We start from the raw sequence: 26,964 nt of genomic DNA on the forward strand, positions 1-26,964 counted from the left end.
AATGCTGCATGGTGCTGCTCAGGTCCTATTTCCCCATGAAGTGTATGCAGATGTGGTGAGTTCTCTGGATTTTATGATTGATGTCTCTGAGACAATCAGCATCTCCCCCTCCCACCCCCAAAGTACTTAATAAAACAACAATGCAATCTATATTCCAGTGTAGCAAAGAGGAACAACCAAGGGAACTGCTTTTGGCTAGAAAAAAAAAAATGACTTCACAAGTACAGAATCTCCCCTGAGACTGTATTTTCCTTGAGGTCCTAGAAATCCTACTTTTGCTGCTCTCCTTGCTTCTAGCCCCAGGGATATGGCAATGACCTAGTTTTATGGGGTGCTTTGGAATATACAAAAGATTTTACATTTTAAATTTCATTTGATTCTCAAATCAGTCCAGAGAGGCAGATTATCAACCCATTTTACTGATGTGAAAGGAAGACTCATAAAGATTAAAGGAGACTCATAAAGGTTATGAGACTTGATCATAGTTCAACTCCTATTGTACATTCAAGTTCCTTTCATTCTTTTGTTTCAAAGTGGGTAAAGCTCATTCACTTTTCTTGCTTCATTTATCTGAGATAGGTTGGAATGGTCAAGGAACCGAACTAAACTGTATTTTTCATTAGTTAGCAATATAAAGAAAGTATAAATGGCAATAATATGGGTAAGTTAATAAAAAGGTAGGTTAACTAAAGCCTAAATCCAGTATCTTCATCCCCACCTCCAAGGCCTCATCCCTAAGGGCACTGTTTCCCCCACCAGCTTTATTGAGATATAATTGACATATAACACAGCCTACATTTAAGGTATACAATGTGTTGATTATATGTATACTGCAAAATGATTGCCATCAGTTAGCTAACACCACCATCATATCACATAATTACCATTGCTTTTTTGTGGTGAGAACATTTAAGATCTATTCTCAGTGTCTTTCAAGTACATAATACATTATCCCAAGGGTATTCTTAAGTTTCCCGGCTCTTCCACTTCAAGAATGGGAGGGCTAGGGCAACAGCATGTACTGCCAAAATAATAATGACTGACATTAATTGAGCACTTACTGTGTGCCAAGGCACCATTCTAAGTGCTTTACATATATTACCTCATTTACTCCTTGCAAAAACCCTGGAGGTATATGTAGTTATTACTCCATTTTACAGTCAAAGGCAGAGAATTTCCAGAACTCACTCAAGGTCAAGCAACTGTTAGCATGTGGCAGAGCCAGGCATTCTGGCTCCAGATCCTGGCTCCCAACCACTATGCTATGCAAGCTCGAATGTGCAAAAAGGACCTCAACAGACAGCATGGGCTGTGGATGGAGAGATGGGAACAGAACTTCCAGGAGAGGACTGAAACTAAACCCACAGAGTAGCCATTCAGCTCTCTTTTTTATTCTCCCTCCTCATCTACTTTTACTACTTTCTCATCAGTCTTTATCTGTTAGGGGACACACCCTGTACTGCTCCCACCCAGAACTGGCATAGAATCGAGTCCTTCAGTTAGGCATTCTGTGATGTGGGCTTCTGTGATGTGTTCAGTTTAGTGCTTGGTACAACGTAGAAAATAATGTGTGTTCATTTCTTGCCTGATTCCCTTGCTTTTCTGTTGAATCACTCAACCAAAAAGTTTATTCTCTTCTTCACTGAGGTCTATCACAAGTTCTTTAAGAGATGAATGGATTTTACTTCCTGCTCCATAATGGCAAGAATGGATTTCTGTTGTTTACACGTGGTTATTGCACTCTGAATGGAATAAGATCATTCTTTTCAAGTGAGGATGCTGAGGATTTCAAAATAGGTCTACTTACTGAGGTACCCCCGTTCTCTCTGCCAAGTCAGCTGAACACTGAGGCAGGCAGCCTTAGGTCTTGATCATGTCTTCCCTTCTGTCTGCTTCCGGGCTCTGAGATTGCTATAAAGCTGCCTCTAACACCACCTAGACTCAAGGAGGCACCAAACCAGAGCAGATATTTTCACTGGTTTGGGGTTCATTGCTTCAGGGTGGAAGAAGGATTTATTAGGGAAAGTGTAGAGTTCTTCATTTTCCCACTGATGGACTTTCAATACCTGTCTATTTTAAGGACTTTGGACTCATTTAGATCATTCCTGTTAGCCGTGCTGGGGAGGACAGACAGGCCTGGGAATTGTGTCCTGGTGCCAGGAAAGGGCAGGAGCAAGTGTGAGTGAGTTTCTCAAGGTCCCTTTTTCCTGATTATTTGGAGTCTTAAAATTAGCCCAGGCCTGGATGCTTGCTGTGGCTTGGAACAGTGGCTAGGCAGGGAGATTTACTGCCTTGCTTTCTGAATCCAACTATTTTAAGTGTCACTTATGCTCTGGTGTCTTTTTAAATTTATGGGTATGTGCACCAATCCAAAGAACTGCTGTACTCCTTCCTGTGACTTCCTTGTAAATGCCCTCTGATATATTGATTTTTGTTTTACATTATATGTGCTGTTGAGCTTCCTGCAGTCCCTATGGGGTCTCTAGTCTCTTCTTTGGATTTGTCCTTTAAAATTCAAAAGGGCATAAAGACATGCCACAAACAACCACAAAATGTTGACCTTTCTTCTTTATAGCAAAGCATATGCTCTTTGTGGGCAAAGCTATAGGAAATCAGAAGCATTTTCCTTGTGACATAAAACCTCAGGCTTCCAATATAAATGAGGAAGCAGATGCCAACCCATGTCTCTTTGAAAAGGGCAGGCTATATGTCTCCACTTTCCCTCTCCTCATCAAATATGCCAGCTGCCCCCTTCAGGGTTCCTTTGCCACATCTGCAGTTTCTGGTGGGGCGGGTCACCACTGTGGATTAATTTTTACCTAACCTTTGACCATCAGAACATGCTGTTCCCATAACAATCTTTCGAGAGGAAGCAGTGATGATTCGAGCATTCCCAATAAGCACGATGACAGGTGGCTTCCCAACAGATGTGGCCTGGGGCACTCACTGCCTGTTGTGGTGTGGATGTCCTCATCACTGGGTTCAGGAAGCGTCCTGTCCAGTCTGTACCCAAAGAATCAGGAAGCGTCCCGGGTGCCGTGAGGGTGGAAGGATGTGGGCCAGATGATAATGTTGCAATTATAATAAAAATGAGAGCTGGAAATGACGCCAGAGGACATCTCAGCCAGGGGCCTGCTACCTAGTCCTGATTTTGTTTTTAATAATGTGTTCCAGAGATTTAAAAGAACAGATGTATGTGTGCATACATATGACTGTTTTATACATCATTTATTTGTCCTCAAATTTTACTGGTTCGCCAATCATTTACATAACTATAATATTTGGGAGGATGACCTCACACCTCCATATGTGTACTTGCTTCACTTACTCTCCACCAAAGTTCCAGTGCCTAGTCCTGTTGTTAGTCGCCTGAGAATATTTATGCATCCTCTTTTCTCCCCCGGCCCTAGAAGCTAGCTGGGAGATGGTCATCCTCACAGATGGGCACCATCTCTAATGACACAAGGCATGTTCGGCTGGTGTGACATCAGTGGTCTAGCACAGGGGTGCCAAGCTAGGAGCAGAGGGCCAGATGCAGCCTGTGTCTGGAAATACAGTTTTGGTGGCACACAGCCTCACCCATTTGTTCACTTATTGTCCAAAGCTGCGTTAGTCTACAGCTGCAGAGTTGAGCCTCAGCAATGGAGACTTTGTGGCCCTCAATTGCTGAAGCATTCCCTAGCCAGCCTCTTACAGGAAAAGTCTGTCCAGCCCTGGTCTGGAGTTGGAACTTCAGGAGGTGAGCAGGGAGAGGTCACAACAGGTTGGAGCACTTCAAAGTGGCCTCACAGAAGGGTTTGAATTGCACCCTGGAGATCTCTACGATTTAGTTAGAAAGGATGGGACAGGAGAGGGTATTCCAGAGAAGGAAGGCTCAAGGCTGTGGTGGTTGCTAGGGAAAGGTTTGTAATGGAGGAATTACTTGAGACAGGAATAAAATGGAAGGATGGATATAGACGTTAGGTCTGAATAGCAAAGAGCCTTGAATGTCAGGCAAAAATACTCCATATGATAAAAGATACCATTTTCCCATGTCACTCCTTAGATGGGGAGTGAGGGATACAGGGGACATTTAATGTTGGTTCTGAGAATTAACTTTAAAAAAAACTGATGCCTAGTCCCAACCCCAGAGATTCTGTCTTGATTGATCTGTTTGAATTTTTTTTTTAAACTTCTCAGGTGACTCTATCCCTTGATGAAGGAAATGGCCAGCCACATGTCTACAGAAGCCCAGCTCAGGGCCAGGTAGATGCAGCAGGTGCCCTGCACATATGAGTCAAATTAAGTCAGCAATATTGGTTTGTACCAGAGCCAGCCTGATAAACCAGTTTTACTGGCGTCAGCTATGTAACATTTAGTTGGCCACATGATTTCCAATAAATCACTTCTGCCTGCCCTCGCCTGATCCTGGAAAAGTCCTTGATGCTTAGTGCAATATTGAGTCTGTTTATAAATTGACATTTACAGACTTTTTTCTCGCTGTTATTTTTGCATGACCACTGACAAGGCCTTACACAATCTGCTGTGTGCCTCCTGACTTCTCTGACGGTCTCTCTCTGATACACAATTCCAACAGCACTTCTGCCACATGACACTGGCCTCTGTGGTTCCATGAACACACCAGGCATCTCCCTGCCTCAAGGACCCCACCTTGGTTCTTCTTTTGTCCAATGTGTTCTTTTCCTCTCTTCTGTCCCTCCAGACATGCTCAAGGCTGCATAGCTCTTATTTAAGTCTTTCCTTTCCAGACCATCTCATTTAAACTGACATCCCCTGTCCACAGCCACACTCTCTTCTTCTTACCCTGCATAACTTTTCTCCATAGCACTTAATACCTTCTAACATACAATGTGAGTCACTTCATTATGTGTATTTCCTACTTCCTCTACTATAACTCAAGCTCTGTGAGAGGAAGGCTCTTGATCTATTTTGTTCTCTGCTACATCCCCCGTGTCTTTGCTGATATGAGACGTAGAAGGAACTCACTGAGTGTGTGTCTATCCTATCAGTGCTCAGAGAGCTTTCGCTCATCTTTCTGGACTGAGTTTGAACAGTTCCTCTCTTAAGCTCTCCCAACTGCTCCTTTGACGAAAGGAGTCCCCTTTTCCTGTTGGCTTCCTTTGCAATTCTTTAGGGCTTTCCTCATGCACTGTTGGCTTTTACATTCCTCACACTACTTCTGAACTCCTCCAAAGCTGAGAGAAGTGCACAGGTCCTAGCATCTAGTGGAGATCAACTACGTGTATTATGGGAATGAGCCAGGATTTAGCAATGATAGCTTTGGACTCTCCTCCTAGTAACCAGACTTTCCAAAGTCACATGCCTGCCTAGTTCTCCCTTGTATTCCAACATCTTGACTTGAGCGGTCTACAATGTGTCATGACCACATGAAAAGGGACCTTAGTGGCAATGAGGAAAGCAAAAAATCGGATGTTATTGAGACTTTCTTAATCATCTGGATTATCTTTTTTCTTCCCATATGAATGCATTTACCAAGTCCTGTCCACATTGCTTCCTCCACACCCCTGAGTTCATTCACTTCTTGCCATTTTCTCCAGCTTTCTTGTCTAAGCTGTGGTTAACGCTTACCTGGAACACTGCACTACCTAAATGGTGTACTTGTTCTAGTCTCTTTTCTGACAATCCATCCTCTCTATAGTAGCCAGAGCAGGCTTTTAAAAACACATTAGCGGATGCCTCTCTCCTGCTTTTCAACCTTTCAAAGACTTCCCATTGCACTTAGGGCAAAGTGTGAATTCTCAGAGGGGCTCACAGTGTGCCAGCAATGTGCTCTGACTGCCCCCAAGACACATCTGAGGTCATGCTCCCCTAAGTCATTAATGTGATGGTTCCTCAAATGCTTTTGTTTTCTTGCTTCTGAACCACAGCTGGTTCCTTTGCCCTGGAGGCCCTGGGATTCCTGTGTCTGGGATGTCCTCTCCTCACTTGCATAATTTGCACCTAATATTCCAATTCAAATATCTCAGTCTAAGTATCTCCTCCCTTGAGAAATCTTGCCAAGTGCTCAGATTAGCAGACCTGTCCTGTCACATGCCCTAAAAGTACCCAGCAATTTCTCTTCTATCACAGTCCTCTTGAATTTCTTTCCCCACCAGACTCAAGTCCCTCCCCCGCCCACATATACCCAGAACTCAGACTGCACCAGGCGGGTATGTTTATCTGTTTTGCTAATCCTCACCTATTCATTTGCTGTAACCTTAGTATCTAGGAAAGTAGCCAGTGCATAGTAAATGCTCACAAATTTCGCTTGAAGGAATGAATAAGGGCCAGGGTTGTCTGTTTTCCTTACTGTGTATTCCTGGCCCCAGCACAGTGCCATGGCAGGCATTCAAGAAATATTTACTGAATGAGTAAATGGATCTATGATTGAGACATTGCCTTCTTAAGCCCTTTATCAGGGCTCTCAAATTTGAACATTTATATTTATCCAACTGTTTTGTGATGCACGGTCCTACTCTGAGAGATCATGAGTTGCACCTTAGACTCCAGCTCTGGGCTTTGGAGTTTCCAGACATTGCTCCCTCACCAGCATAATATGACATGTAGGAATGGCCCAGTCACCACTTCATGTTGGATAAAGAAATAATTTTCATCTTTTAGCATGAGATCTTGTTCTTGCTCAGGAGAGCACCATTGTTTTTAGCAGAAACATTTGGAACTATATCGCATGCCATACTTTGCAATTCACAGCTCTTCAGTGAGCAAGTACAGAAGAAAACACACAAGCATCCTGTGTCAGGAGGTCAGAAGACAGCGGTATGTGGGCCTCGTCTCTCTCCGAGTCAGCAGGGCTGTTCCCAGAGCAAAGCCCTGGGGCTGAGGGGCCTGCTGCCCTGGGAGTTTGTAGATGCTGCTGCAGGCTCTGTGTGTGTTGGCTGTACCCCTCCAGTGCCCAGCTGGAGGAGGGGCCAGGCACAATGACTTCTTTCAAAAAAACTCTTTACTCTGCAAACTCAGCCTCTAATGACTGCATCTCTGCCCTCTTGGTAAATCACAAGACATGAGGAAAGGCTGTGCTTGAGCTAACAGGACATGAGTTTCTAGCAGAGATGTCACGAAGGCTCCCTCCGGCTGGGGAGCTGGTGCTTGCTCCTTCACAAAGGAGGGCTTGTGACTAAAATATAGGACATGGACAAACCTTAGGGCTATATTCTGTAAGGTACTGGGCATAAAGGAGATATACGAGGGAAAGGGACTAAGCTTTTCATAATCCAATAATCCAATAGAATAATTACGCATCTCATTTTACCAGAGGCACCTGAGGTCATCAAATTCTACAAAGGAACCCTCCTACACTATCGGTGGGAATGCAAACCAGTCCAACCACTATGGAGAGGAATAGAGAGGTGTTGCACAACAGTAAAAATGGATCTGACATTTGACCTCTTCCATTCCTAGGCATCTACCCCAAATATTAAAAAACAGTTGATAACACAGATTTTCTCTCTTTTCTGACCTCCCTGAGAAAGATTTCTACTCCAATCAGTTTTGTTATTTTTGCTTGTTTCAAGCTCTTTCACTTCATGGAGAAAGCGTAACCCAGTGACCAGGTCAAGGGCAGGGTGATCCAGTGGAACTATCAATGGTCCTGCTTAGAAATAGGAGATGTCTGGTCACCACCTTAGACCTCAGCATCCTTTCCACGTGAGGTGGATGGACTAAAACAGGGATCAGGAAACATTTTCTGTAAAAGGGCTAGATAGAAAATATTTTAGACTTGGGGGCCATCATGGTCTCTGTTGCAAGCATGCAATCCTACCAGTATGGTGTGAAAGAAGTCATAAACAATGCATATACAATGAGTGGGTGTGGCTGTGTGCCAAAAACACTTTAATCACAAAAAACAAATGGTGAGCTAGGTTTGGTCCATGAACTATGATTTGCCAACCCCAGGAGACATTATTTCTTAAAAGTGTCCATGTAACTACAAACAGGCATGTGAAAAAAATGTTTACCATTGCTCATGATTAGAGAAATGCAAATCAAGACCATAATTTCATACATTTAGGAATGGTCCATACTGAAAAGATCAGAAACAACAAGTGCTGGTGAGGATACAGAGAAAAAGGAACCCTCCTACCCTGTTGGTGGGAATGCAAACTGGTCCAATCACTATGGAGAGGAATAGACAGATGTTCCACAACATCAAAAATGGATCTGCCCTTTGACCTATTCCATTCCTAGGCATCTACCCCAAATATTCAAAAACACTAATTTGAAAGAAAATTTGCATTCCCATATTTATTGCAGTAGTATTTACTATAGCTAAATTATGGAAACAACCTAAGTGCCCCAAAACAGACGAGTGGATCAAGAAGATGTGGTATACATACACAATGGAATACTACTCAGCTATCAAAAAAGATAAACTCTTATCATTTGTGGTAACAAGGATGGAGCTGGAAGGGATAATGCTAAATTAAGTAAGTTAGAAAAAAAAGATAAGTACTGGATGATGTTGCTTACATGTGGGATACAAAGTAACTAAATTAAGAGTCAGATAAAGACTAGCTTACAAACTAAACTTTGATAGCTGATTACAGAACTGAAGCCCAATAGGGGAAGCACTGGAGGAGGGGTAAGATCAAAGGGACAAGGAAGCACAATAGCCTATATTGGGGGACTATGGGTGAGTTGGTGGGGGGTACAATACAGTAGTAATATCTGATAAGTGTATCCAAATATTACCTCAATTAAAAAAAAAACAAGGATTAAACGTAAAAAAAAGAAATGAAAGAAATAACAGATCAGATGCTACTCATCTAAAAATGGAGCTCTTTGGGGGTGTTGCTTGGGTCTAGACCACCAAAGGAGTTAGCATGGGCACTGGCCTCCCCCCCAGAACACTTGGCACAGCCTAGGCCTACTTCACAGAGGACAGCTACAAAACAGGGCAAAAAATTTGATCACATGGCTTGCTTAGCCAGCCTGGGTCTACTCTGCATGGCCAAACCTCCACTGGGCATTTCCATGTCTATGTGATGTAGTCAAGGGCATGAGAGCAACAGGGGCTCACTAGCTCCAGGTCTTCATCTCTCTGCTATGGAAAGTGGGGCCTAGATGGACTCACATGTGTGTTGCTCAGTCACATCTCGAAAGTCGAAGCTGTGGTTTGAAATGTGATCAGCACCAGTGTCTGATAGCTCTACCATAATTTCTGGAATAGACTCACCTACTAGGAAGCACAGTGCTTGAGCCTTAATGGAGAAGAGTCAGCTCTTTTACCTATGACTTTTAAAATCCAAAATCTCCTGTTTGCTCTTCCTTCTACAAAAATATCTGAATCAAGGTTCATGAGTTATTGTCCATGTGCCAGACAACCAGGGAGTCCTCTGAATCTGCTGCATTCCTACTCTCAGAAATGGGAGAAATCAAACATGGGATTCTTATATTAACTGGCTACAACAGGGTTGGCAAGTGGCTTTCATCCTATATATCAACCACCACCATGCTTGGTGGGAATGTTAAAATGAATTGTAAGGCAACACCTGGGCTAAGTGAAAAAGAATGTCATGTTTGATCAGGGATAGCTTGGCAGTGGGCAGTGTGTTCAACACATATTTCCATCCTAATCTAGAACATCTGTTACCCTCAAAATAGGGTTTATTCATTAAAATTCCTCACTATTGATTTCTTTTAAAGAATGTCAGATTAATGCTGTCAAATGTTACTTTTACAACATCATTCTCCAACTTAAAATGCTCTAAAGAGCTGTCCCAATTTTGTATATAGTAAATTGACTCCCTTAGTCTAATAACCAAGGCCCTTCATAATTTGATGACACTTAATATTCTAAGTGCCCAGTACTCTGCAGAGAATCTCCTTTCTGGTCTCCCTGTCCCTTTTAATGTACCCAGAGCACACAGTGACCTGAGAGGAACACCAATAAATAGGAGCCAGAGATGGGAGAAGCAGGTCCTAATGGGAGCAACTGTACTGACAGATACGGATGACTTAATAGGTGGCAGCTTCAAGGTGGAGAAGGGTAGTAGAATGCTTGTGATGAGTGTCTGAGTCAAAAGAGAGTCTCTGGCTGAGACTTGCCCCTTTTGATGATCTAGTTTCTAGTCCAGTTTAGTGGTCCATCATCAATTTAAAAGCAGTGGTATTTTACAGCTGTTTCTGAACAGGTAATTGCTACACACACCAGACATTTTTATTTCTAGGCTTATGGCATCTTCATCACCTTGACTACCTGTTTCCCTTCCTTTCTGCCTATTTGAATCCCACCCATGCTTCAGAACTCAGCTCCAAAGCATTGGCAAGATTGGTCTGTCTCAGCGACCTACTTTCTGATCCTTGACGTCAGTCCCTAATTCATCTCCACAATTAACATAGGATCTTTCCTCATGTTGGCATTCATCACTACAGTCCTGTTGGCCTGGATAGTGACATTCAGGGTCTTTTTAGATATTGACTTGCTGTCTCATTCAAATGCAGCAGTCTGGATGTGAGCTGGGATACTGAGGCAAGTATGACCTGTTAGATTTAAATACCAGTCTAAGGTAACAAAGCACCATAAACTAGCAATGGAATGCAGCAACATAAGGCACAATAAATTCTTATTGCTCATGGCTAAAATGAGACAAAACATTATTTCAGAGTAAGAAAGAGAGTAAAACTATCATAGAAAAATATGAGCGGGTTAACTTTTCCAGCATGCTGAAAGGTACCTGAGTGACCCAAGGAGTTATTGAACTTGAAAAATGAACAATTGCTGTATAGCTTATAGTGGCTGGACTATGACTAATAGTATAACAATTTCTCAGAGCAACGCGTCTAAAATAAAAAGTTTATCACACACATATTTAATTTGGAATAAGTTTACCATCCATAAGTCTAAGAAAATATACCATTTGAAACTGCTATGAATTCTGATCAACATGACATGGAAAATCTCAATGCCAAGCTTGTATAAGTTATGGGAAACAGAATAGAGCCACTTGTTACTCTGCTTATTGTCACAGAAACCAGAAATAGGAATATCAGGAGCTTTTTCCATATACTCATAAGCTAGAACCACTCTTTGCTAATTTCAGAAGACAATAAAAATTGTATAACCTTTCTGTGTTATATTTCTAAAGAGACCAGGCCCTGTGACCATGTTGATACGTCATCAGCAGTATGGCTGGGAACTGACTAGCCTCCTGTTCTTGCTACTTGGTAGGGAGAAGAGAGAAACTTTCAACTTTGAGCCAAGAGAATAGTTCCAGCTACCATTACCAAGAGCTGGGGTCATATAGAGTTAGTGGGACCATTTTATAGGCCTGTTTTATTTTTTCCCTTGGGCCCTTTGAAAGCAGACGAATTCTTGGACTTGACCATTTGCAAGGTTATGACAGGGACATAGAGGTTCCTCTGACATCTCCATGATCCCGGTGTGAGGGCTCAGGATGTGGATACATACACAATTACCTACACAGCTCTGCCACCAGAGTGACAGCCACGTGGGCATTAACTTGGTGGGGGGTTCCTAGTGACAGATGTCCAGGAAATCCCACCTGATGAAGTTAACACTTGCCTTGTGGCGTCTGTCTGGGTTGGTTTTGGGCCCTACTTTCAAAAGGCTGGCCTAAACAGACTGTCTACCTTTTGAAGGGTGTTGACATGGCAGCTTTCTCCTTCAAAGTTGATTATAACCCTAGTTCAGGTGGGAGGAGGTCATGGGAGAATACTAGGATAGTGTTGGCAAGGGGAGGAGGCACTGGAGCTATTCTTTACTGCTGCATCTTAAAGTTCAGTGAGTCAATCTGATTGAGGGGAGCTGGACTGTGGCGTCAGCCCAAGAGGATTCGGAAGGGAGCCACGTTGGAATCGAGACAGGCTAGATTCCAGACTAAGAACTGCACTCACCTCATATGGAAAGCCAGCCAAGTTTCCACTGGTGAGTCTGGATTCTGTAGGCAATTTAGTGATTTCCTGTTGGCCACCCCCTACTGCTGCCTCCCTCCCACCTGCAAGCGGTCACCCATCCATAAATCCTGTCCAGCCCTGGATTTTGGCCCAATGTTCCAGAGGGTTGGACTCACCAAGGAGAGCGGAATTCCCAGGATCCAGGACCAGCTGTGTTCCCAGAGGAGACATCAGCACCGATGGAAGGTTTGGTCCAGTGGCTGAGAGCAAGGCCTTGATGTCTTCCAACTGCGCAGGGACTTGAGGGGGATCTGTGAGAAGGCACATGGTGGTAAGTCAGGCAGGTTAAAGCATGAAGGCCACATTTGAGAGCGAAAGGTGGCAGCAAGAAGTGCCTCTGTGTATGTGGCAGGCATTAATATCATTGTCTTCTATTATCACTTTCCTATAGAGAAGGTGGGCCTAGCAAGGTGATTCTGAATGTCAGACTTAATATTTGCTGCCTGAAACAATGAGGTCAGTAGCAAGAATCAGGCATGCTGACTTCAGGACTTCCTTGCTGTGTCCCATCAGGTCCCCATAAATGTGTAGGCAAATTAAACCATATATATATAAAGACACATTTAAATATCCAATACTTCTTTAGCATTTAATGTATGCCAAATCCCATGCTGAATTGTTTTCATTTTTTTCCCGGCTGTTTTAAAAATAATTGACAGACATCACTGTACAAATTTAAGGCATATAGCATAAAGGTTTGGTTTACATACATTGTGACATGACTACCACAATAGTTTCAGTTAACATCTATTTTCTCATGTAGGCACAATGAAAAAGAGGAAAAAAAGAAATGAAGAAAAAAAATTTCCCCTTGTGATGAGAACTCTTAATTTTCCTATATATCATACAGCAGTGTAAGCTATAGTATTCATGTTATACCTATTCATTTTTTCCCTGTAACTCTTATCCTTTATATGGAAGCAATTTGTTATTGTCCCCACATATAGGAATACACCACAGGAATTTATTACTAAAAAGAAATCTATAAATCTATGAAAATGAATCTCCATGAAGAAAGTGGTCCAGCTGAGAAGCTGCGGTTGAATTTTTAATGCCCAAGTAGGACCTAGACAAGCAATACAGGGATTGTTTGTTATTCAAAATCTTATAAGGAGTCAGGGAGGAAGCCATCAGGGGTCACAATTAAATAGAGCCCAAGGTGACAAAAAATGGGACACAGAGTGTCCTCCTTATCATTTCCACTAGAGAATAAGAGTCAATAGCCTGTTGAACCTAGTGGTGGGATGACCCTTGATTCTCCTGGAAAAGCAGCAGAATCCCTTTGCCCCCCCTCTTCCTGCATCTCTTAACACACTGCAATTCATGCTCTAAGACCAGCTCCCACATTTTCTTCTACAGAATTGGATGGAATGGAAAGCGAAGCAGGAGCAATGCTCTTGAGATGGATGGTCATTACAACATGGCTTAGTGAGGACCTACTATGTGCTTGTCCCCTCATTAAGTAGTTATAAGAGATAACAAATAAGTCATGATGGCATCTGTGTCTACTTCAAAAACTTATCTGTTTCCTCTGCCTTTCATTAAAGAAAATAATGATGAGCTTCAGATGTTTCATGTAACTATAATAATCAAAAAGTATAAAGATATTATATATATATATATAAACACTTTAAATGGTTGAGAGAAAAGACAGCATGCTTAGGGTCAGTGCAAACTGTGGCTCTGTCATCTACTAACTTGGGCTAGTCACTTGATCCATTTGAATATAAATTTCTTCATCTTATAAATTGATGAGAAACCTGAAATACTTTGATTTTAAAAGTTTATGGTGGCTTTATCTAAAGACTATGCGTCATAAGTGCAAAACACCTACATGTTATATAGTACTTATTGCCACACTACTTACAGTAGTTAGGTCATGGAAGGAGACTTAATGCACTTGATAGATGTTTGGATCAAGAAGATGTGGTATATTCACACTTTGTAATACAAAGAAAGATGAAATGCTGTGATTTATAGAAAAATGGTGGGAATTTGAGGGCCATTATGTGTAATAAAGCAAGTCAGAATGACAAAGAAAAATATTAGACATCTACACAGAGAATGGGATAAGGGAGGATGATGAGTAAAAAAAAAAAAGAAAACAAGAGGGAAGGTCTTAGTTATCTGAAATATCATTATGGCTATTTTGTTGAATTTTTGTGTATGCCAGTTATAATCATTGCTTCAAGACCATATATCATGACTAAATCACATAACTGAAAAATATTTTCATGGTTGGAAGTTTTGGATGAGGTAACATTATTAAATTATTACTGGGATAGTTTAAAATAACTTCAAAATTTTTAGTGTTGAGCCAGAATCTTCATTTATATATAAAGGATTTCATTTATATTTCCAATACTATATATATCTACAGCTAGAGGCAAGGAAGAGCAAAAGTCCTCATGTACTTAAGTTGAGAAGATGGGGGTGAGGTGGAGATATGGGGAGAATTTCATATTTAAAAAGAGAGTGAAAAGAAATGTTCATTTTTATAGAATGAGGAAAATGTCTTTGTTCCTATTTTGAGAGTCATGTACCCAGATGGTAGTTTATACAATTCAAGATTCTTCCTCCTACTCTTCTTAATATTCCCTTAAGACTACTGAAATTAAATTTTGAATATTGAGGGAAATCAAATTTCTTCAAAAATACTGAAATTGAATACTTCTTCAAGAATATTGAAATTCAAGGAGTGTTTGCTTGTTTACTAAAAGTCAAAAGGGGAGGCTATATCCCATCTTCAAAACCATTGGATGTCCTTGGTCTAAATATTGGCCCCTTCTAATTTACAGCTTCTGTATGTGGGTTTTTTGGATACATCTCCACTTGATCTTCCTATAAATTCTCCAAAGATAGAGCTCACTTCCTGTATTTCTCCTAAGCACTACATGGAACTTAGAGGTAACACTTATTATTTTTTTTAAAGGTTAACAAAAGGTTTTTTTTTTTTTTACAAGGGAAGGTGAATGAGGAAATGTATAACTCAGGGAGAAAGGAGGGAGATAAATTCTTAAATGTGTCCTATCTGTTCCACCGACCTGGAATTCCAAATGACCCATGAGACCAAACCTGCCTGGCCAAGAGCATGAGCCAAGTGTGCCCAACCCCGCTAACATGGCTGGTTTTTATTTACAAACAGAGAAAATGGCTGCTTAACTCCATCCTTAGGTCCTCGCAACTTCCCTTTGGGGATCTTGGGATTTGTAGTTCCCGGTGTCTTGATGGAGTCGGGGTGGCATCTACAAAGCCTGTATGGAATTAGCTCAGGACATCCACTCCCCCTAATAATTCCCCCCTTTCACTTTTTGCCACCATTTCCATGGTGTTGAAGATCCAATGTATGGATGCTGGGGTACAGTCTGAGAGGTAACACTTAATAGTTATTCATCCACTGGCTATATGAATAAATGTCTTATTGCACTTAAGTCTCCAGACTTACAGGTAAAGTCCCAGAACTCCATATGAAACAGCTTTCTATACAAAGTCTCCCTCCCCCTTTAAAAATTAAGACACTTTAGGGCTTATTTTAAAGAGGAGACATTACTTCTATGCTCATAAAGTATCTATATAAATAAACAAACTTTGATTAGTAATCAAGACTGCTTATCAAGCAAGGTCTGACACTGAAGAGTGAAAATAGTGGCTTTCCCCACCAAGTCTGAATAAAATGGAAAGATGTTACACACTCTTCAAAATCCATGTTCACAGTCACACTGTATTAGAGTAGAACGCTGTCAGACAAGCTTGTAGGACACACATGCTTCAATGGTGGGGCTACAGTAGCAGCCACACAGCCCAGCCTTTCCTCTCTGCTAGCAGAGAGGACACTGAAGGGCTTCAGAGAGGAGAAAACCATCAGCAAGCACTATAATTCAGTGTGGGGCAACAGTCTCTGGGCCTGGGGCTCCAGAATGGCAGCTGAGCTGCATGAAACCCAGCACAAAAGAAATGACATCCTTCACTGAGCTGATTTCTGAGGCTTCCTAAAGTGACTGAGGGTTTATGCAACCACTGGTGAGAAGAAAGTACATCTGGGGGCCTCCCTGGTGGTGCAAGGGGTTAAACACTGCACTATGAAGTTATCTGCAGCCTCTGCAGCATGAGTTCGATGTCCAGCCAGGGAGAAACCCACATGGTGCAGCAGACCTCTCCTATCTCACCTGCTGCTTCCCTCAGCAGTATATTTTGGTCAATCTGCCTGTTCTGTTCCCCACTCTGTCTCTGGTGAATCCTCTCACCCCCCTGCATCTCTGGCCTATACCCCAGCTCTTGTATGCACAAATAAATAAATCTTAAAAAAAAGAAAAAAAAGAAAAAAAAAGAAAGTCCATCTGGGTCTCTCTGAAACCTGAGTGTGCAAGGGCCAGGGACCCTGCGCTTTGGTATATCATTAATTTGGTGTGTGAGAATACATGTGTAAAGTTTAATTATTTTCCTCTGAGGAAGTCTATAAAATATGTATGTGTATATATGTGTAGTACATAACTGTTTACATTTGTCATATTTCCTTTTTTTCCCCCTTGGAATGATAATTTTCTCCTGGTGAGAAAACTAGCACAACATATGGAAGGGTGAAGGTGTGTGCCCCAAATTACAGTTATGTAAATGATTGGCAAATCAACAAAATTAAAAAGAAGTCTCAAAAAAGAGAAAGTTAGCATAAGTGCTCTAATAATTGTATTTTCTTAAAGACAAAACATAAGTTTTTTACTCTATTTCTATCAACTCATAGACTGAGTGGGAAGAGAAGCAGAGGGTCCCTAATTTGTGGGACAAAAAAAAGTCTACAGATCATAATATGGCGGAGTCTAGCACTGGACAAGGGCAAGTGTTAGATGGTATCTCGGTAATTGCTGTCATTTTAAAGTAACTTACTTATGCTAGGAATTGTGTTACACTCTTAAATCAGGGGTTTTATGTTTTGGGGTCTTATGGTTTACATGTTTGTGTCTTCCCAAATTCATGGTGAAATCCTAATCATTCCATGGGGTGATTTATCAGACGTGAGACTTTGAGGAGGTGATTAGATCAGAGGACAGCCCCCCTAAAATGGAATTAGAGTTCTTCTAAAAGAGAGTGCAGAGAGCTGGCCCATCCCTTCTGTTATATGGGGACCTTGCAGGAAGCTGGCAGAGGCAACATGGACGAAGGTCCTCCCCAGATCACACTGGTGCTCTGATCCTGGACTTCCAGCTGCTAGACGTGTGAGAAATAAATTTCCGTTGCTTATAAGTTAAGCAGTCTGTGGTATTTTGTTACAGCTGCCTGAATGGACAAAGACCGTGTGTGTTTGTGTGCATGGGTGCACATGTGTGAACTTTAGGGGGATTAAACCATGAACTTTCTGAAATTATATGAAAAATTTCACATGTATGAATTTTTCTAGAGGGGGTAATCTACAGTTTCCATATGCTTTTTTAAAGAAGCACCTAATGTAGGAGGAGTAAAAAATAATAGCTTTAACTCTATTAGCTCTCTTTGACAGGACCCTCCCCCACTCCTGATATGGATAATCCTTATTTTGCAGGTTTCTGCATACAGACCAACATCTGCGTCTAGCAAAGTTAAGTAACTTGTCCAAGGTCACGGGTAAGCAGTAGAGCCAGCATTATCTGATGTCTTCCTGGACCAAAAGCCTGTGCTTTATCAGAAGCTCTAAGATGGAGAGAAGTGAAAGGCTATTGATTTTACCTTTATGAACTTAACTTGATGGGGGTAGGTTACCCAGCCACCCCCAACTGGGTCTAGAGGAGGCAGCCAACCTCCAGATGTTTACCTAGGATCAGTAGCTGGGTGTTCTCAGTCAGCTCCCCATGCAGATTGGCTGCCCGGCAGGAGTACAGGCCCTGATCCGCGGAGGACACATCTGTGAGCAGCAAGGAGCCCTCGTGCAGCTGTTGAGGGGATCCCAGTTTGCTTTTATTCCTGAACCAAGTGACTTCAGCTTCAGGTACACCTAGGAAGAAAAACAAAAAAAAAAAAACAAAACAAAAACCTCATGACTAAACACATTCGGAGGTTGCTAGTGAGGCATTTGCAGTCCCTTGGCAGACATCTGCCTGGGAATCTTCTACCATCCTTTGGCTAAACTAATATCTTGGATATGTCCATAAGTAAAAATAACTAGGACATCAATCTATGCTGTTAATAGGAAGGGCGGTGGAAGAGGCTTGGCCTCTTAGCGGGTGGAAGAGGCTTGGCCACTCATGATGTGATGCTATTTATTGGCCTGGGCTGATTTGGTATCTTTATGATGTATTTTCTGTAGAAGTACTATACTTCAATAAAAAGCTATAAAATGCTAATACACACACAGGTATACCAGACAGACACAAGTTGCTAGGTTCTTATCAGAGTTGGCACTATATATCTATATATCTATATATATATCTATAAATAAAACCTATACATTTTCTTACAATAAGAGATCACAAGACTATGGTATCAATAGCACCATAGAAAAAGATAGAAAGAAAGTACTCTGCTTCCTCCTCAATCCAAGTTATTGTGAGAGAGAGAGAGAGAGAGAGAAGAGAGAGAGAGAGAGAGAGAGAGAGAGAGAGAGAGAGAGAGAGAGAAGGAGGGAGGGAAGGAGCTGGGGAATTGGATGGTATGTCTTTGGGAATCAGGCTCTGTCCTCTAGGGGTATTATGGACTGAAGGTTTAAGCTCTCCCCCATCCCCAAGTTGATATGTGGGAATCCTAACCCCAGTTAGGTGGTAGTAGGTGGTGAGTATATAGGATCAGATCTGGTTATGTGACGAGGACATTAGTACACTTACAGGAGGAGAGCAGAGAATTAGCTATCATATGAGGGAACAGCAAGAAAACAGCTGACTTAAGGCAGATAGAGAGGCTCACCAGGAGCTGAATGTATGGGCTGGCAACTTCATCTTGGAACTCCCAGATTGCAGAACTGTGAGAAATAATCTTCTTTTAAATCACCCAATCTATGGTATTTTATTATAGTAGTCTAAGTAGATCAAAACAAGGAGGCAATCAAATTCCTTAGGAAATTTCCCTGTGATTTACATGCTGAAGCAGAGCCCAGCTAGGACAAGTCTCCTAAGGTGGTCTGCATAGGAGGTCGAGCTCTGAGTGAGTGAGGAAACAAAAAGTCTGTGGGATTAATCCAAGTCTCTGGGAAACATAAAGCACCAACCCTTGTACCTCCTAACCACTGACCCAGCTCACAAAGCTTACTCAATGAACTCTTGAGCACACATCCAGGGCATGTTTAGAATGTTAAATCCTGGTAGATAGGAGACAAAGCCAGGAGCAGTCAAAGAGTGAGACCTTTTCATTGGGCAGCATGGACAGTGCTGCCCTTAGTAGACAGCCTACCATTGAGGACACAGATGCCTTCAGGGAATTGCCCCTGCACCTATTACTTGTCCTTCAATCTAATGAACAAAATGACCTTGCAGTCTACTCTGTAATACCCAGCTCAACAGCCCTCATGATGGTCCATAAGCACCTGCTATTCTCGAGGTCCCAGTGATAGGAAGTGGGGTTGGGCTGGGAAGACGGCCTCATGTGCCCTCACTAACAGTGAGCTACTTTGTGCGATTTACTAGTGTCCTGACTACTTGGCTACCTGTGGTAGAGTTTCCCAGGCTTAAAATGGTGGCCTAAAGTGGTTGCCAAGTGTCTGGTCAACCTATAGGCCCTTTCTTCCTGTTATCCTCAATGATTGTCAGATCTTTTCTTATATTCAGATTACCCTTAATTCAGTGTGAATCACCAGGGAGTACCATACTGGCTGGAAGAGGAAGGCAACAGAGAATTGGATATGGATCCTTGTTCCATCAGAGAAGCCTGTACAATGATGCTCAGGTGCATGAGCAGGGTTGGTTGGGTCTTTAAATTGACCTGGAGAAAAAGATGTAGGTGAGAGGCAGAAAAGTTAATTTTTCACTCTAGCACCACTAGGGAGAGCAAGAGCATCATGATGCCCAGGCATGCCAGTTTGGACATTGGACTCTAACCTCAGTTTTTACCTGAAACAAACAAACATAATCCACAGCATCAGAAGAAAGTCTCTGAAAATAAGTTGAAGAAAACATTCCCAGTCACTTCTCCCCGAAATAGCACAAGGAAAAATGAGATTCTACAAATGCTTCAATAAGATTTCTACAAGTATTTCCATTGCAACACATAGTCCTTGTCTCCTGCACCTGCCTTTGGGGAAGGGCTGTGGGTAGCAAGCATGTAGTCCCCAGTAGGAACTAAGGCTGTTGCAGAGCAAGAGAACTGGACTAAAACAGCCTCAGTTTCACTGACAAAAGGGTGATGGCTAACTGCACTAGGGAGCGAGTGGTCCATCTACATGCAGATGGAGTGTACAGTGTGTGTGTGTGCAACACAGACAATCCTGAAGCAAGGCAACCCACTGCTCGCCATGTGTCCTTCTCTGGTCAGGGTCTGTGCTCCTGCAGAGCAGTCTGCAGAGAGATACAGGGAGGAGAAAATGAGGTGGGAAGGGGAGGATGAGGAAGGGGGAGGGAGAGGGAGAAAACCAGGGAAGGAGAGAGACCTGGCAGCTATCTCCTGCTTTCCCAGGATGTAGCTATCAGCTTCTTCCAGTACTGTCATCACTCTTTGCTTCATGCCTCCGTGAGCTCAGGTCTGTAACCTCCAGCTTTGTTAAAGTAGAGCCATAGAAGTGACAGCAGCGCCAAGAGAAGAGAAACTATGTAGGAACTGGTCTTCCATATATTATTAGGGAAGCGCTCCCAGAGGCACTCGGGCCCATGGGCCTGCAACACGCATCTGCCCATGGAGGACTTAGTATGGTGTCACATTTTAGAGGCTTCCTGCAAGTGGGACTGGTAGGCTTTAAGCAAAGAATGACACCAAAAAGATGTATTGGATTCTTCTCAGTCCTTCCATGACTTGCTCTGACATATTACAAACAGAGTGAGAACAAGGGAAGAGGAAAAATAAATGAGGCATCATAGAAGTCTTTTTTCTTTTTCTCTCACGATTACAATGACAGGCTAGAAAACATCACCATTCATTGTGTGTGCCAGAGTCCCTCAGAAAAGTACCAGGCAGATTTGCCTAACGTGACCTATGGCATACCCAAACACTGGAGTACACAGAGGCAAGGATATCCTGACTATATTCAAGGGAGGAGAACATTTACTGAATGGGTGCTATAAGCAAAGGATTTTATAGATATATAATCACATTTTCACAGTAATCCTATAAGGCACTATTATTAATTCCATTTCACCAGTGAGAAAAGTAGCACTAAAAGAGATTAAGAAATCTGCCTAAAGTCACATTAGTTTGGGTCCCTGAATGATTACTGGGGATAAAGTCTCTGTTTCCTGCTATTCCTCACCCCGTGGCCAATCAGTGACCTACACATAGCAAGGGGGGGATCCAAACTCACACACTTGATGCCCTGCAGGCTGTCTTAGCAACTACACAACACTACCTGCCATCTACCAGACAAATTCTTTAGAGAAGAGCTGAGTCACTGTACAGTTGTTTCTGAACTGTGAAATCCTTAAGTGTTTTTTACTTTCAGAATTAATCTTTCTGTTGTAATTGTAACAGCAAGATTATTGTTAGGAGGGAGGTTTCCAGAACCCATGTGCGCTAGCTGTGTTAGCTCTTTTCTTGTTGAGAAGCTCAGTCTTAGACTGTGGAAGATTGCTTTTTTCTAGCCTGTTGTGATGTGACAGCACATTCTACAGAAAGAAATGTCTGAAAAATGACAGAAAATACACTCTACCACAGAACAAAGTCCAAATCGATGCTGTTGACAAATGACTTGGACTGGTTCCATGCTCTGGACTCCTGCTATGCTTTGTGTCTAAAAAAGGGAAGGAAAAGAAACCTGACTTACTTTCCCCCCCTTTGTGGCATATCTTATCAACAACACAATACTCTCCCTGTGGCTTGAAAGGATCAATAAATGAGTCTGGGCATAATGGGTTGTAAGTTGATATCATTAAAGGATTAGTGCCTCTAATCTCCACTGAGCTGCCAGGTATGGTGATGCTACATTATTATTTTAATCCCAGACAGGATATTCTTCTTAACTAGACCACTTGTTCTATTTGGAAGGCTGCTTGCTCTATGGCAGCTTGTCAACATCTCAAGGTGGGGCATCCACTGAAAGGTGCATCTTGACAAGATAAATTCTAGAATTTTCTTTGATGGCTTAAGGCAAGAAAAGGAATGGATACACTAACTTAAATGTCAGCCTTCTACATTTTTCCACATAGATTGTGGCAGATACTGGTAGTTGTTCACAAAACCAGTCTTCTTCTTTTTCCTGGGCACCCAGGTAGGGTACCTCCCTTTTAGTTGTAATTGACCATGTGACTAAGAGGGAATGTGAGAACTAGTAATGTGTCCTTTTTTCAGGTGTGGTATTTAAAAACCTTCCCAACCATCTTCCACACTTTATTCTTTCCCTCAGCTGGTTGACAGCATAGAGATAACCACCAGGGAGTCCCTGGAAGGCGTGTGTGCAACAGAACAGAGCCAGCATTTTACAACATTCTATGTGAGGCAGCTGACCATGAACATTCTGGGCTCTTAGGTAAGCAGTAACAAATTCTAATGTGTTTGACCCACTACACATTTGGGGGTCAACCTAACTAAGAGTCTACCCTACCCTAGCTAATATGCTGTGCATCATTTATTCTTCAGTTATTTATTTCTACATCATTAGTCCTGACAATTTTATCTCAAAAGTTAGTCCTTTAAAAGCTTCCCTTGCCCTTAGGACAAATCCCAAATTGTACAATGATCTACTATAATATATAAGACCAAACCCTTACAGTATATAAGACCACTGCCCCCCATGTCCCTGCCACTTTTTTTTCTGCTCACTGCACTACAACCACACCAGCCATATTTTACTCCTTCAGATAGAATGTGTTCTTGCTACTTCACTCACTTCCTTTGCACATCCTGTTCCCCAGGTCTGAAATATCCCCTCCTTCTGCAACCCTTTATTTCTTACTCAGTTTTCTGAACTCTTATCAAATAGACAACTGTGGGAGTTGGACAATGGACTGGATCGCTTTTCGAGAGAGAGCTGTCATATTCAAAGCTTAATATCTTGTATGCTTAAGGGTTGGAAAAAATCTGTGAGGCTGCATTTTACAAGTAGAAAGCATACATGTGCAAAAAGTTATTTAAGGAAAAACTGCTAACAACAAAACATGTAAGGACACAAGTTACTCTTTGTAATTATGTCATATTCTTAAAGTAGCCTCTTCTATAACCAGTAAGGGAGCCCAAAGAGGCACTTGTGGCAGCAAAGTAAAGCAATTCCTTCTGTCATTAGAGCTATCAGTATTTTGGAGACTCACAGTTAAACTACGTAATCAAAATCAGGATCTTTTACCACACACATTTAATTAATATCTTATTTTTAAACGAGGACAATGAAGCGAATTTAGTTTATTACCCATGATTAATAAAGATGAGTCTATTCATAAAAATAAAAATAAGGACGATAATGTACATGGCCAGGCAGAAACTGGACGTAACAGCCTAGATCTCACTTCAAGGTTGCCAAGAGTGAGTCTCTGGATGAAGTTGGAGAGACAGACACCCAAGGAGAGTTGGCAAAAGCTGGTGTAGTACGTGGGACTCCCCATGGCTCTCCCTGGATTCTGGTTCTCTCAGAATCTGGTTCTTTCTTTAAATTCCCAATTCCTCATGTTACTGCCTTTGGCTCCCCATTCTTTTACTCCTTCCAATCCCAAGTCTCAAGAGCACACCCCAAATGGCCCATTATATCCAGTCAGTGTGCATCTCGTGCAGGCACTCAGTGAGCTGGTGGGAGCGAGCGCTGGTTCTGCCCGAGACTCTGGTCCCTGCAGGGAGGGGCAGCATGTTCAGGGGTCACGATTTCTCTCTCACTCCCCAGATGGGAATACAGGGCTGCAGGGGTTTGGGTCTAGGTTTCATTGAGGAAGTTGGACACGCAAGTGTAGGGGAGATTTACAAAGAAGAAACTCATGTGTGATGACAGAGATAGATTTACATTTCTGGCTTTCTGGAGCTACCAGAATATTTTAAAGAAAACAGACCTCACTGTTCTTTGCAAACAACACACTTTAGGTTAAAATTCTTCCAACTTATTTTAGGATGAGTTCTCTGGCTTTAAATCTCCATGGAGATAGATCCTCTGATGATGGACTGAGATCTGATGAAGAAGCCCCAGAACAGGAGATGCCACAGTCTCCCCACCTGCAGACAGGGAGTGACAGGGGAGCCCTGGTTTGGGTGCACCACAAGAGAGTCCAGGGCTGCACCTTGGCACAAGATACCCTCCCTTCTTTCCATTGTGCGAGTGAAAACCCTTAGGATCAACATCACAATGTCTGGTGCACAGAAAGGGAGACTTAGCAGTTAGGCTTTTTGCCTCTACATTTGGTGTTTTCTGTTTTCTTAATGGATGGTAAATATCTTTATAAAGAGCTTACCAGCACCTCCTAATGTCCATCATTCCCCCACTTCCTGTGCCTTTCTTTTTTTAAATTTTTTTTAAAGATTTACTTATTTATAAAAGAACTGGGGTATAGTCAGAGACACGGGAGGGTGAGAGGATTCACCAGAGACAGAGCAGGGAGCAGAACAGGCAGACGGACTGAAGACACTGCTGAGGGGAGCAGGGGGCGAGACAGGAGAGGTCTGCTGCGCCATGTGGGTTTCTCCCTGGCCAGCTGGGAATCGAACCCGTGCTGCAGAGGCTGCAGACAGCCACACAGGGCAGTGCTCAATCCGCTGTGCCACCAGGGAGGGCCCTCCTGCCTTTGCAAGGCTGACGGGAAGACAATGTCTATGTCACAACTCCAACAGTCCTCGAGTTTTTCTTGATGGCTCTGACCCACTTCTGATGTGGGCAGGGGCCTGGGTCCTGTGGTTCTCACCTCCACCATTCACTCACTCCTCACCTTTCTCCCACCACTGCCCTGAGTTTTCACATGGTAGTGGCCTGTTTAGTTTTTAAAGAAATGGCTCTATTGTTTTCAACCCTAGTTGAATCCTTTCACATTCCCTAGTTTCTCCGTGTCCTTGCCACTGTTTAATGCAATCACTAGTTTTAATTTTAGTCATTATGGTAGGTGTGGAGAGAGATCTCCAGATGGTTTTATTTTGCATTTCCCTAGTGGTTGATGATGTTGAAAATCTTTTCAGATGATTATTTACCATCTAAATTACTACTTACTCCTCTAAACTACTATGGTGATTTCTTTTTTTTAAAAAAATTAATTTTATATAATTCTTACATAGTTTTTCATTTTCGCACAATGTATGCATTTTCATTTTGGTTATATTCCCTATACAATTCCCACCCCCCCTCATTCTGACCCTAATCCCTCCTCTCCTCCCCCTACCCCCCCACCCCTCCATAGTGTGTCTCTGATCTATAGTTGCTTGTTGATTTTTTCTTTATTATAATTAGTCTTTTTCCTGGTCCCTTATTCAGGTTTTCTAAATTTCTGCTATGAGTGAGACCATCTGATATTTTTCTTTTTCTTTCTGGCTTATTTCGCTCCATCTAAGTTGCTGCAAATTGCATGAGTTTATCTTTTTTGAATGCTGAGTAATATTCCATGGTGTATATGTACCACATCTTCTTGATCCAGTCATCTATTTTTGGGCATTTGGGTTGTTTCCAAAGCTTAGCTATTGTAAATAGTGCTGCTATAAAGATAGGGGTGCAGGTGCCCTTTTGAATTAATGTTTCTGTGTCCTTCGGGTAAATATATAGTGACTTCTTAAATGACCTCTCTCAACCAGCTGCCTTGCTTTGATCTATTTTATGCATTGTTGGAGACTCACTCTTGTGGAAGCAGGGGTCCTTCATGTCCCTCTCCATCAGCCTTTTGTTTTGAGCTGCCTGACCAAGCATTCAAGCTCTTTCATGGGGAAGTTGTAACCCACCTGACTGAAGTTTAAAGTCCCCTCACACCATTTCTGCACTTAGGGCTCCATCCAGACTCAATTATACACTGTTCCCTGATGCTTTGCTACATCTATGAATTTCCTCACACTCTCATCCAGTTACAATACCCTTTGCCACCATCTTTGAGTGTTCACATTCTGTCAGGGCGAGCCTGACATAGTTTTATTTTATTTTTTATTTTTAAAAGCCACCTCTTCTACCACATCTATCCTAGTAAAAATTAATCCTACCTCCCCTAAACTTCTGTAGCACTTTCCACTTTCAGAGTAACTGGGGTTCATGCCTTGGCTTTCTTACTGGCCTTGAATCCTCCAGAACACAAGTTATCTTTTTGTTTGCAACCACCAAGCTAGCACAGGACTCCATTATCATATGAAAAAATGAATTAACACATGAAAAATTTCTCACCGGCAACCTGGCAGTTAATGGTAACGTTCACTCCCCGCACTGTTTTGATGATGCCACCCACATCCACCGTGATGGCAGGTTCTTCAGTGTTGATCACAGTCATTCGCGATGCTTTTACTAGTGGCTTCCCTGAAGGGGAGAAGGAATAAGAAATTTTACTACAAGGTGGCGGTGGACCTGGAACACACCCTTGAAATATGGGATGACTGACAATGGACAACTGGCAGACCCAGGATTTTATCCCTAACCATGTTTGACTTTGAAAAACTTGTAACTGCACTACCCACCTACCTACACACCTACCTACCAACCAACCTACCAAAGAATTATTAGGAGAAAAAAAAAAAGGATTGAAGAATCTGAGGAATAGAGCATGATTTCCAAATGTTGGGCTGGTCTATACATTTCATCATTAAATGAACAAATGAGTCTATACATTAGATTTTTAAAGGCTTATTTTTAAAAATCAAACTTTTAACTTTGGGATAATTGTGGATTGACATGCAGTCGTAAGAAACAACAGTGAACAATCTGGTGTACCTTCTCTGCCCAGTTTTCCCCAAAGTAACATTTTACAAAACTAGAGTACATTGTAATAGCAGGAAATTTGACATTGATAAAGTTAAACTAAAAAGCATTACTATCAGTTCAAGGAATCTTTCTGCTTT

General features: G+C 42.1%; 1 protein-coding gene across 2 annotated transcripts in view; it reads right to left on the bottom strand.

Annotated features, from left to right (window-relative positions):
* Nucleotides 1-26,964, bottom strand: part of ADAMTSL1 (ADAMTS like 1) — a gene marked incomplete at both ends in the record, with an annotated part of 350,834 nt that overhangs the window by 37,447 nt on the left and 286,423 nt on the right. For both annotated transcript variants that reach the window (XM_084239275.1, XM_084239274.1), the window contains 3 exons: nt 12,051-12,185; nt 17,717-17,896; nt 26,297-26,425. In XM_084239275.1, coding sequence (XP_084095401.1) covers nt 12,051-12,185; nt 17,717-17,896; nt 26,297-26,425 — 444 coding nt within the window. The remainder of the gene's footprint in view (nt 1-12,050; nt 12,186-17,716; nt 17,897-26,296; nt 26,426-26,964) is intronic.

The sequence above is a fragment of the Talpa europaea genome (assembly GCF_964194135.1).
Source record: "Talpa europaea genome assembly, chromosome: 7".
NCBI lineage: Eukaryota > Metazoa > Chordata > Mammalia > Eulipotyphla > Talpidae > Talpa > Talpa europaea.